Genomic DNA, 12899 nt, shown 5'->3' on the forward strand with positions numbered 1-12899 from the left:
GCAGAGTAAAAATCATGACATTACTTGTATAATATTTTCTGGTTTGCTTACTAAATGACCGTCCCCAGACTGCAGCACGGATATTTTACATGCACTGACATGGTTTTTAAATAAATAAGTAGCTAGCTGCCTACTTGCCTTATTATTTTCAGGGTAATATTTCACATTTATTGTAGCTATGGATCCCTGTACCATCTTACTCATTATGATGTTAGATTTAAGCCTGGGTTGATTCAGTTTCATTAATTCAGGCTGATTAAATTGCGATGTGTTGTTTCAAATTTTGAATCTTACTATGCAGATCTGAGAGGTACTTACTAGCTGCCTGTATAGTCCTAGCAGAAATGCTTTAATATGTAAAAGGCTCTTGATCCTTAATGCTTGTTGTGAAAAACTCATACTAGGCCTTTTTAATATGTTTAGTAAACTCTGGGTTTTCAGGTAGTCACAGATTGAGCCTTCAAGTCGAATGTCCTTTCACATAAGCATTTGCATGTAAGGTCATTGTATCATGCACATGATCATAGATTTCAATTGGTTCTGTTTGAGTTTGTACCATAGGTTACTTCTTTTTGTCAAAGGACTTATTCTATTCAATCTGTGAACAGGAATTGTGTGGGGCTGAGAACAGGCATTTTTTTCTTTCAGCAAGATGAGCAAGAACTAGCCCACAGTTCTTAATTAAATTCTGTAAGGACACAAGAGCTTTAGAAGGATGCATTTCAGTGTCAGATTTATAAACCAGTGTACTAGCTAAGAACAAATTAAATCTCTCCCATTATGACAGTGGAAGCCCTCATTTTAGACAGTATTAATGAGGCAACAAAACTCAGGCGAGTCAATATATGGGGCATAAATGTCTAACAAAATTACTTCTTGCTGGGCAAATTTAATTCTGACCTTGGCACTCATTTTTGAAGCAGATGGATATCACAAAATGGCCAAAATAAAATGTCCATCTGCCCTAAATTTCCAAATCCAATTTTCAAAAGGCAGAATTTGGACAATTTACACCACGTTTTGTCCAAATAACAAGGGGGCAGGTTTGAGTGGGACTAGGGTGGGCCCAAAATTAGGACACCTTTCAGCAATAATGGAATGGGAAGAAACGTCCCAAGGCATAAAAGGAGGACATTTTTATCTAGACCCGTTTCATTTAAATGCAGGGTACGAAATGTTGCCCTGATTGAGCAGCTGACCACTGGAGGAGTGAAGGCATGACCCCCCCCCCCTTTAATCTCCCAGTGGTTACTGACCCTCTCCCACCCAACTAACTGAAAGTGACGGTGAATACCAGGCTGTATGACAGCTTCAGGTATTATGGCCATTCCTAATAGAGCTACAAGCAAGTGTAAGGAGTAGCCTAGTGGTCAGTGCAGTGGACTTTGATCAATGGGACCCAGGTGTAACTCTCACTTTAACTCTTTTATTTCTGTACAAATATGTGAGCCCTCTTGGAACATAGAAATACCTACTGTACCTGAATTTATAAGACACCTGCAAGCATGATGGCTATTTTAGTGGTGTACCTTTAGATACAGTAGGTTTTTAATCTGTTCCTGGAGGGCTCACAATAACATATAAAGGAATTAAGGTGGGATTTGTGCCTGGGGTCCATTGTTTAAAGTCCACTACATTGACTAATAGGCTGCTCCCTGCTCTACAGGGATGTCTTTGTGGCCATTTTAGTACAAATGATACCAGATAGGCGGTTTTTGTCTTCTTTTTTGGCTTTCATATTTTGGATGTTTCATTTTGGAAATTTGTCATTTCATTTTAGACATGTTCAGCACAAGAATGTCCTCTTCACATATTTTCATACAGGGAATCCTGATGTTTTTCCTGTTTGAAAATGGCTGTCACGTGGACTTTTTTGGGGCCATTATGAGCAGGACTTCCCAATTCTGACTTGGGCTTTCTCTCAAAAATGTCCCTCCAGCCTTATTTCCCTTCCTCATCATAAACTTGAAACATGATCAGGTGGTCCAGTGAGTTACTGAATAAAATGGTTGCACCATTATTCTTCCCTAATACTGGTGAGATAATCCATTCCGTCACTCATTCTCCATGCAGTTTTTCACATTTAGGAAAACCATGGTGATTTTCTTGCAAGAATATCACTCCAGGTTCAATTTTTTTTTTAAGTAATTTAAATGTTCACCCTTTTAATGAAGTAATTCAAGCCTTTGACATTTATTTAGCAGTAAAATTTTATAACCTATTGTAGCCATTAATACAGTCTTAAAGAGCAGTCCTGTAGCACCATAAAGCTAGGAACACCCCCCAGTACAACTGTCACATGGAAAAAGTAATTAATAAGGTTAATGCACACAGATATTCAACATAGATTAGGGGTTCTCAACCCAGTCCTCGAGACACACCTAGCCAGTCAGGTTTTCAGGTTATCCACAATGAATATGCATGAATGCATTTCCATACAAGGAAGCTAATGCATGCAAATTTCCAAGTGGGGGGGGAGGGGTGTACACGGAGCAGAGCATGGGTGGGACATAGATAGGATTCCCACTTGTCATGTAACTTACAGTATAAGAGCAGCTGCCTAAGGGGCCCTTTTACTAAGATGTGCCGAAAAATGGGCAGCGGTAGTGTAGGTGCGTGTTTTGGGCACGCAGATCCATTTTTCAGCATGCCTGTAAAAAAGGCCTTTTTGCCAAAAATGGATGTCCCGCAAAATTGGCGCGCGTGTCCATTTTGGGTCTGAGACCTTACCACCAGCTATTGACTTAGCGGTAAGGTCTCACGCGGTAACTGTGTGGTAATCATCGACGCGCTGTGTGCCAGAAAATAAAAATTATTTTCCGGCATGCATAGCAGACGGTAGTCGGGTGGTAACTCCAAATTGACACGTATTGGGCATACGTAGGCGCCTACAAGGCTTAGCAAAAGGGTCCCTTAATGTTAGGTGTGTATGTACCCAGTTACTTTGGTATTCTATGAAGGAAGTAGTCACCAACTTTACAGAAAAGGCTCCTACCATGCATGCACCCTCTGGGCACCTAATTGGAAGCGCCCAGTTATAGAATTACCCCTATTTATAAATAGTGCTTAAAACTGTGTGCCCAATTTGCATGTGGATTTTAATTGCGTAAGGAGCCTGTTAATGCCAATAATTGGGCCCTAAGAATCAATTATTGGCACTAATTGGCAACAGTGGAGGAGTGGCCTAGTGGTTAGAGCATCGGTCTTGCAATCCAGAGGTGGCCGGTTCAAATCCCACTGCTGCTCCTTGTGATCTTGGGCAAGTCACTTAACCCTCCATTGCCTCAGGGACAAACTTAGATTTTGAGCCCTCCTGGGACAGAGAAATATCCAGTGTACCTGAATGTAACTCACCTTGAGCTACTACTGAAAAAGGTGTGAGCAAATCTAAAATAAATAAATAAACAATTTGGATTTATACACACACCTTGCTAAGTACTATTTTATAAAGATGCTCTCGTAAATTCTCTAGCAAGTATCTGAAAAGGGGGTGCGGCAATGGGAGGGGCATCGGTGAGTCAGGGGCATTCGCTAAAGATGCAAGCACTATTATAAACTTTGGGGGGATCCACGTCTAATTTAGGTATGGGAATTTACCCCAAGGTTCAGTTGGTGTAAATCCTCTCTCCTAGAAGATGGACGCTGATCCCGGCGGTATGTACGATTCTGCAAACAGCACCCAACACGGAGCACCAGTTCTAGAATTGCACTCAGCACACGTTTTTTTTTTTCAGCGCCCAAATTTGGAAGCTATTTACTGAATTTAGTCCATTATGCTTAGAAGTCATACCAGTGCTCAAAAAAGCCTGCATAAAACACCAATAGTGTGGCCAAACAAACTGTAAGTGAATTCTCCAACAAAAGGTATCTCCCTTTCCCGTTCTGAATCCTCCTGACATCAGCAAGTAGTTGCTGATAGATTTTCCTGTTCTAGAAGCTTAATCTAATCCCCTAGCTCTTCAGACACTCTAGTTCTATTGTGGAGGGTGACCTAAACAGTTTAAGGTAAAACAAGCCATTCTCAGTAGAGGTTTGTATTCATGAATACACATTCAGTTCATATGGGTGCCTAAAATATTGAAGTGCACGGAAATCGCTTGTGTGCACATATACCTATGAATTAACATATATGCAAATACTTTGTGCACGTAAAAAAGTTCTTGTTTTAAAAAAAGATCTGCCAGTGTAGAGCCTTTTCCAACGTACATACTGGAATGCAGGTGTATTTGCTGGCACATGCAATGGGAGCAGCCATTTTTACAAATCTGTGGGGCCCTTTTACTAAGCCATGGTAAAAAGTGGGCTGCGCTAGTTTTGACGTGTGAAATTGTAGCATGCTGAGCCATTTTTTTACTGCGGCGGGAAAAAGGCTTTTAAAAAAATGGGGCAGTAAATGGCACTAATGTTAAAATTAGCGCATGGATATTTACTACCTTTAGAAGGCGGTAAGGGCTGACGCGCTACTCATGTGGTAATCGGGCAGCGAAAGGCAATGTGGCCGCGCTGCCGATTATCACCGGGAATGCCTCCCATGGTAAAAAATAGAAAATTATTTTCTACCTTGGGAAATTGTGTGCACTAACTTGAACTACCACTGGGCACCCACGGTAGGGTCAATTTGGCAATGCTACCCATGCGGGAGCCCTACTGCGGCTTATTAAAAGGGTCTTTTTATGCTGGAAAAATCAATGGAGGAAACTTAACACATGTATGTGAGCCAGCTTGCAAACCTATAAATGTGCTACTAATTAACTATAGAGCCTGCAATCTTTATTAGTGTTAATGTGGAGGGGAAATAATGGGAGGTTGTCATGAAACGCCCAGCTACCTGCCTGGGTTTACCCCACGGCCACTTAGAGGGTCTATCCCCAGCACAGCTCAGGTCCGCCTGTACCTGCTGCTTGTGCTCTACGCTAGCACCCTCCTCCCACCAACTGGGTCACAACCGCCTCTGGGCGAGTCTCCCGCTTTCCAGTTATCCCCAGTGATTTCTAGGTTACTGGAGCCACGCTCCCAAGGGTCCCACAGTTCCCAGAAAGCACTCACAGACCCAACACACAAACCACCAGGATTCTTTATCAGTCCAGACAGACAGAACAAACAGACAATTGTGTTTATTCTGCATAATGGGGGAATGGATGGGTTGTGCAGTTTACTGGCCTTAATTATTATTATTAGCATTTGTATAGCGCTACCAGATGCACGCAGTGCTGATTAATAAAAAAAATATGTTTCCCCATTCTGTGCTCATGGAAAAACGTATATTAAGTAAGGCCCTTTATCTGCCAACAGTTTTTGTATTTCTGTGTTTTGAGATGTATTCAAAATAATAAATAATAATAATAATTTGCATCTAACTAGCATTTATTAGTTCAACAGTGGGATTTGAAGGTTCTAGGTAAAGCTCATTATGGGGTCCTTTTAACAAGCTGCGGAAAAAAGGGCCCAGTGCTGGTGGTGGAGGCCGTTTTTCCCGCGCCAGAGCCTTTTTTACCGCAGCGGGTAAAAAAAGCCCCCAGACAGACATGGCCATGCAGCAAGAGAACTCTTACCACGTGGCCATGTGGTGGGGAGCCCTTACCGTCACCCATTGTGGTTGCGATAAGGGCTCCCATGCTAACCCGGTAATAACTGATTACTACTGGGTTACCGCTGCGCAAGCCATTTCCATGGGTTTTCTTTTTCCCCGGAAATGGCTCGCGCTCAGGGAGGACTACCGGCAGCAGCTGTGTTGGGCTGGCGGTAGTCCTGGAAGAGCGAGCTGTAAGCCCACATTGGGCTTACCGCTGCTTTGTAAAAGGGTCCCTATATAATCAGGTGCAGATGGACTGCACTTACCCTTGTCTGTCCCTGACCAGCAGGGGATGCCCAAGCTGTGAGGCACCATCAGATACCTTCTCCCTTCTTCCCACCTGTTGCACTAAAGCACACCGCCATCATACAGTCTTTCAGATCAAAGAATAATATATTCAATTGTATGTGAAATATATTCATAACCAGTTTAAAATTCTTGTAATCATTTTTTTTTCCTAGTTACCGGAAACCAGATGCTGAAAGATATGAAGCCAGAGCACAGGGGTGCATGAAACCACTTACTCCTTCCCAAATAAGTGTCCACATTGGTATGGATGACAGGCGACGGAACCTATCTAAGCCAAGCACCTGGGATCAGATCAGCCAAGTGTCTTTTTCCTCTCTTCCATTAGACAAGCAGGCCAGAAATAATGTCTTCACATATGACAGTCATGACAAATGGTCACTGCAAACCAATAACACAATCGAGGATCAATACATGTGAAATCTTGTACAAAGATTTCTTCATGCTAAAAAGGAAGAGGATCCCAAAGAGATGGAAGTACTTCCTTTACTGCTGAGCTGTATCCTCTATCTGCTATACAGAGTGGCTCATGAGTGCATATGCTGTATTTAGGGCCAGTCCAACCACTAGGCAAGACTAGGCAGTCACCTTGAGCAGCAACTTCAAGGAGGGGAGTGGGGGGGGCAGCAAAACACTACTGCAATCAATGCAGAACAATAGGTCCTGATATCCAGAGAGACTCAAAGAACCATCATCACATACATTAACTGGTATTTTAAAGGATGCTTGTGTTATGTTCATAATTGTTGAGTTTAATTATCTTAGTGGGAGGGGGAGACAGCAGGCTAGGAGCCTAAAAGTTAATTGGGGGAGGGATATAAGGCTGAAGGTTTGCCTAGAGCACCTACCATTCTTGCACCAGCTCTGACCATATTCTTTGGATCCTACTGATGTATCGACTTATAGGCCAATTTCTTATTTACCTTTTATAACGAAGATAATTGAAAAGACTGTTCACGAGGAATTAACCGAGTTTCTTGAGATGCATCAGCTTTTAGATAAGTATCATCAGTTTGGGTTTCGATCAAATCATGACACAGAGACCTTGCTTATCTCTATGTCGGCTTTGATAAGGGTGCTTCTTTTTTGTTGGTATGCTTGGATATTTCAGCTGCCTTCGATTGTATCAACCATAATATATTGTTGCAGGGACTTAAAGCATTAGGTTTAGGTGGAACAGTACTGCAATGGTTTTCAACATTCTTCACCTCCTAGGCAGTTCTGTGTATGGAATGGATTTGGTCGTTCTTCATTTCTAAGGAATGTGGAATGTCACAAGGATCTGCCTTGTCTGCTACATTGTTTAATACTGTTTGTGACCTCTTTGTATTTTATTAGGAGGGCTTTGTGTTAAATATATATATATATATATATATATATATATATATATATATATATATATATATATATATATATATACACACACACACACACATACATACTGACGATATTCAATTCTTTTTTTTTTTAATGAAAGATTCTCATTCTGATACCTTGAAATTTTTATGTTTATTTTTAAGTACTGTTGATCAGTGGATGAAGGCTAATAAGCTGAAACTGAATATGACTAAGACACATGTAATGTTATCATGTTATCCTAGTCCAAATTTTCCTACATCCTTTACTATTGATTAATGTGGAGATTACTTTTGTTCAGAAAATTTGCACTTTAGGGTTGATTCTTGATTCCGCCTTAAATATGAGAGATCCAAGTGAGAAAAATGATTGGCATTATTTTTTCCAGGCTTAGACTGGTGAGACATCAGAATTTCAGGTTGGTGATTGAGTATAGTTAGTCCATGTCTTTATTAAAGTAATAGGTTGCTATTGGGACTGCCAAAGAAAATACTGAGATCACTTTAAATTGCACAAAACGCCATTTTGAATAGACTGTCAAGATCTGGCCATATATCACCAGTACTTATGCAGTTGCATTGGTTACCTGTGGAATATAGAATCCGTTATAAAATGTTATTGCTTATGTTTAAAGTGTTAGCATTTCACCAACTATCTCAGCTAGTTTGCGAATACATCAACCTTCAGGCTGTTACATTACATTTTGGCTGATTAGGCTTGAGGAATATACAGCAATGATTTTCTGTGTAGCAGGACCAAAGCTGTGGAATAAATTACCACTTCAGGTTTGCACTATGAGATCAATGCTTGTCTTTAAAAAAGCTTTAAAAACCATCCTTTTACAACAAGTATTTGATGTTGAACTCACTTGTGGTTAAGATTTAAGGTTTGGATGTGGAACCTGTTGGATGTTATGATTAGCAGTTTATTTTAATTTGTTTTAATTGTTGTTTGACTTTTATGATGTTTGACTGTGTTTGTATTTTGTTATTTTGTCTATGTTTGAATTGTTTATATTAATTTTGTAATCCACCTAGAATTTGTGAGATAATGTGGAATATGTTTGTTACAATAAACAATATTGCTAGATGGAGATTTGTGATCATTCGTGATCTATTCAGGAGGAAATGAAACGGAAGCCAGTGAGTTTGCCTTCACCTCTTCCTGAATGAAAGAAGAAATTCTTCTGTCAGTCATAACAAGTCAGTGCACCCAGGCTTGCTCAGAACCATACAGGGCAGAAATAATTCAGTTTATAAAACAAATATGAATCAGTGGAATTGGGTGAACCATTGGGCCCATGGCCTGAGCAGTATTTTGCCTCACACAGTCTCAACATCTAGAACATTTGGGGGTGGGGCCAGAAATTGATTTTTTTGCCCCCTCCACAGTGGCGTACCGAGGGTGGGGCGGTGGGGGTGGTCCGTCCCCAGGTGCATGCTGCAGGAGGGGCGCAGGGAGCAGCTGCGTGGCTGCCAGCTCTGCCGGTTCCCTGCTCCCTCTTCTGTTACTTCCTGCAATTTCTCTTCAATGGATGCACAACTGCTGTACAAAATATATTTGTTTAAATGCCATGTGCATATTGAAATAACTCATTTTTTTTGTATGAGGTTTTTTTTTAGTGAGTGTCCATTTTTTTTAGTGCCCAATAAAGGTCTGTGAATGCAATTCTATAACTGGGCATCTCCATTTAGGTACGCAGTGAGACTCTGTTCTATAGCAGCGTCCGGGCGCTCAGATTCCAGTATAGAATTCTAGCGTAAACTGGTATTAGGACACCTTACTTTTATGTACCGCAATCACACCAGCCATGGACCTGGGATAACCGCAGTCATGTAAATCTGACAGAGACATTCGTAACTTACGGGAGTGGCAGAAAGACACTTAGGTGGGTACATTTAAGTGACCCCCATTTATACCAGCTGTATGGCAGGTGTAAATGAGTGCACCTAAATGTACACTAATATTGGGTGCCCAAATATACACTCCTCTATGTCACTTGGGTGACAAGTGTCATACAGAATAGGCTGTCGCCCTTCTGCACCCAACTAAAGTGGTTAACAAGCTAATTAGTGTCATTAATTGGGTGATGACACCAACTTGGATATAGGCACCCATCTTACTACACACTATTCTATAATGCTGGGCACCCAAATCCCATAGTGTGTAACCCAAAAGGGGATGTGGCCATGGGAGGTGCATGGGTGAGTTAGGGGCGTTCCTAAAATTTGCATGCAGTGATATAGAATAGCAGGGATGTGCATTCAAACTGGGCGTCAGGAATTAAACCTGGTTTCATCAGGCGTAAGACCTGGCACACACATTTGGGTGCTAAAATCGGTATTTGGTGCTATTCTGTAATGGGTGCTTGTCTTTGAGAGTCCATTATAGAATAACATTGAGTGCCGATTTTTCAGCACCATTGACTGAATCTAGTCCTTTTGCTGCGTATGCAGCCTTTAGAGAATAGTACTTAAATGCTTTCACGGGCAAGTGTACTGTTGAGAATGTGGCCTATGGGCTAGTAAATATGAAGGCCCTCTACAGATTTACAGGCGTTGAGATATTAAATACATTTCTCTTACTGTGGGTCAAAAACACATTTCCCTGCATGGCTCAGGCCAAAACAATTAAACAATTACCTCAGAAAACCCCCCTTTTCCCTGAGGAGAGGGACTCCACTACTGTATAATTATGTTCCCGACTATGTGTGCATCAAAGAGGGGGCCAGTGTTCCATCAGCACTATATTTATGGCTGGAAGAGTGTGGTAAGAAGGAATATATGGACAGGTGAAGAGACCCTGGCCCTAAGGTGAGGGAGAAAAAATGGAACCGGAAAACAAACTGGTTCCTGAGGATGTGACCTTTTCCTCAGGATTATGACCCTTACTTTGTATAACTGTAATAAAAAGCTTCTAACAAAGAATGTGCCCAATGAGGACTCAGGAAATGCATCTTTTATGTGCCTTCTCAATCATGTAAAAAAGACAATGACATATTACAGAACTAGCTTTTTTGTACTCTGAGCTGAGAGAAGATACTATATAAGGAGCCAGGGACTTAGTAGGTGTTCCACCTGCAGTTTTATCCTTTGCTTATGAATCCAATTTCCCCCTGCTTATTCTTGCTAAGAAACTAATTTCTGCTTTGCTGCTAATTTTGTAAGAATAAACATTTGCTAATGGCAGGGGCATAGCCAGACAACAGATTGTGGGTGGGCCTAGGCAAGAAGTGGGTGGGCACCAAGTGTTCTTCCCCCCCCCCCCCCCCCCCCAAAAAAAAAATATCTAAGCTGGCAGGAAAACGCTTCTTTCCACCTTGGCAGTCTGCAAAGGCATGCGCTGAAAACTGAGCATGCGCAGGTTCCGGTATTGTTGAGAGTAGCGTTCTTGTTACCATTAGGCAGAAGTCTTCAGCTGGCGGAGCTTGGGATCTCCACCCGCTACCGCTAAACTTGTGCTACTGTTGGGTGGGCCTAAGCCCTAAGTAGGTGGGCCCTGGCCCACCCAGGCCCACCTGTGGCTACGCCACTGGCTAATGGGATAAGATTATTTTGTTTGTAGTTTTCTTTTTTTGTTATTGTTGTGGTTGCCCAGGCTGGTGTTCCAAGCAGGGCCGCAGAGAGACTGGGCCGAGCCCGGGGCAAGGCCACCCCAGCCCCCCCCCCCCCCCCCCGAGGTCGCCGCCACCGCTCCCCCCCCCCCCCGAGGTCACTGCGGCTGCCACTCCCCCTTCCATCTGCCCCCCTCCGTCCGCCACCGGGCCTTGCCCCCTGCATTGAAATCACAGCGCCTCTCACCTCTGTGTGAAAGTGCTGCAGTCAGGGCAGCAAATCACCTCCCTTCGGCCCTCCTTCCCTCCTTGTGTCCCGCTCTCGTGGAAGTTATGTCAGATGAGGGCGGGACACAGGGAGAGAAGGAGGCCCGAAGGGAGGCAATGTGCTGCCTGCAGCGCTTTCACACGAGGTGAGAGGTGCTGTGATTTCAATGCAGGGGGCTCGGCCCAGTGGCAGACGGTTGACGACGGAGGGCGGGTGGGACTGCGACACTGGACCCCCTTGGAGGCCCAGGGAATTTTGCCCCCTCCTCTCAGCAGCTATGGTTCCAAGAGAGTGCAGCTGAAGGTATATATTTTTGGACCCAGCCCCGACAGTTCCGAACAGTACCCTGTGGGGGGCAATTTGACAACCGGGCACCTCCATTTATGTGCCCTGATCATGCAGGATGAGAACCTATTCAGTATGGACACTTGTACCCAACTGTCCATTTAGAATAATAGTGTACATTTAGGTACCCCCCCCCCCCCCCATTTACATCTGCCATAAAATGAAGGTGGGCAACTTAAGAGTATTCTGTAAGTTGCCCACCTAAATGTCTGCTCCACCGATGACATGCCCATGTGAACACCCCCTTGAAAATGCATGCCATGCCATCGGAGCACCTATTGTAGAATTCTACTTAGGCACCCAAATGATATTTTAGTGGTAAGTGTACACTTGGTGCCCCTTTTATAAAGTGGTGGTAGAGCTACCACTGCTTTGCCGTTAAGAGCCTGGTGCTAGTTCCCACTCCCCTCCCCCAGCATGCACCATTTCTGGCACTACAAAAATGTTTTGTATTTTTTTTTTTGTAGTGCTGGGGCTTACCCAGTAGTAATTGGGCTGCGCTGCTCGGTTATTGCTGGGTTAGCGCAGGATCCCTTACCGCCACCTAAATAGGTGGCAGTAAGGGCTCCTCTTGGAAATGGCTGCTCACCAATCCCTGTGAGTAGTGCATGGCCATTTCCTTTTTTAAACACAGGCTTTTAACCGCTGCAGTAAGCACGTTGAAAACACGCTCCAACGCTACCGCAGGCCTCCTTTTACTGCAGCATGGTAATAGGGCCCCTTAGGCACCTAAATATCAGTATTCTGTATGTTTAGACACACAGTTGGTAGGTAAAAGTGACTTGTTACAGAATTTCTCTTTACATGTGGAAGAGCTTGTATTCTGTCTGTGTACAAGGGATGTATAAATGTGGGCACCCCAGTTATTGAATTGCCCTTTTGATACATTTTTCCATAGCAAGAGTTTTTATTAAATTTTTAACAAGAACACAGTACAAAAGTAGTTCAAGAGCACAGTCAAAAGATTAAGCATTCATTCCAGTATGAACAATACTGAACAGGAATTTAAAAAAAAAAAAAACACAGCTCCACTTTCAGAAGCAGCATTCTTAACAATCAGCATCAGTGTTACATTCCAGGTCATATTAATCCTTTGCTTCAAATACATAATGGATACTCATGTTTACAGGGAAGTCACTTAACCGCTCATTGCCCCAGGCACAATGAGCCCACCAGGAACAGAGAAAGTACCTACCGTATTTTTCGGACTATAAGACGCACTTTTTTCCCCCCAAATTTGGGAGGAAAATGGGGGGTGCGTCTTATAGTCCGAAGGTAGCAAGTTCCGAGTTCGGGATCGCCATCGCCCTCCCCCCGAGTTCGGGATCGCCCTCCCCTACTCACGTCACGCGATGTTCCCTGGTGGTCTAGTGACGTCGGGGCAGGAAAGAGCCCCCTCTTTCCTGCCCAGCGCGCTGCTCTCCGTCCTCCTGTATGCTGCCTGATGGTCTCGGCGAGATTCAAAATGGCCGCCGAGACTTCAATTCTCGGTGGCCATT

The 12899-nt window shown here is 43.2% G+C and overlaps 1 protein-coding gene across 2 annotated transcripts in view; it reads left to right on the forward strand.

Moving 5' to 3' along the window:
* The window catches only part of ATP7B (ATPase copper transporting beta), a 170116-nt gene extending 163305 nt beyond the window's left edge, over positions 1-6811 (forward strand). For both annotated transcript variants that reach the window (XM_030200444.1, XM_030200443.1), the window contains exon 21: positions 6034-6811. In XM_030200444.1, coding sequence (XP_030056304.1) covers positions 6034-6298 — 265 coding nt within the window. In that variant the 3' untranslated portion in view covers positions 6299-6811. The remainder of the gene's footprint in view (positions 1-6033) is intronic.
* Positions 6812-12899: the final 6088 nt, after the last annotated feature.

The sequence above is a fragment of the Microcaecilia unicolor genome, chromosome 4 (genome assembly GCF_901765095.1).
Source record: "Microcaecilia unicolor chromosome 4, aMicUni1.1, whole genome shotgun sequence".
Taxonomy (NCBI): Eukaryota; Metazoa; Chordata; class Amphibia; order Gymnophiona; family Siphonopidae; genus Microcaecilia; species Microcaecilia unicolor.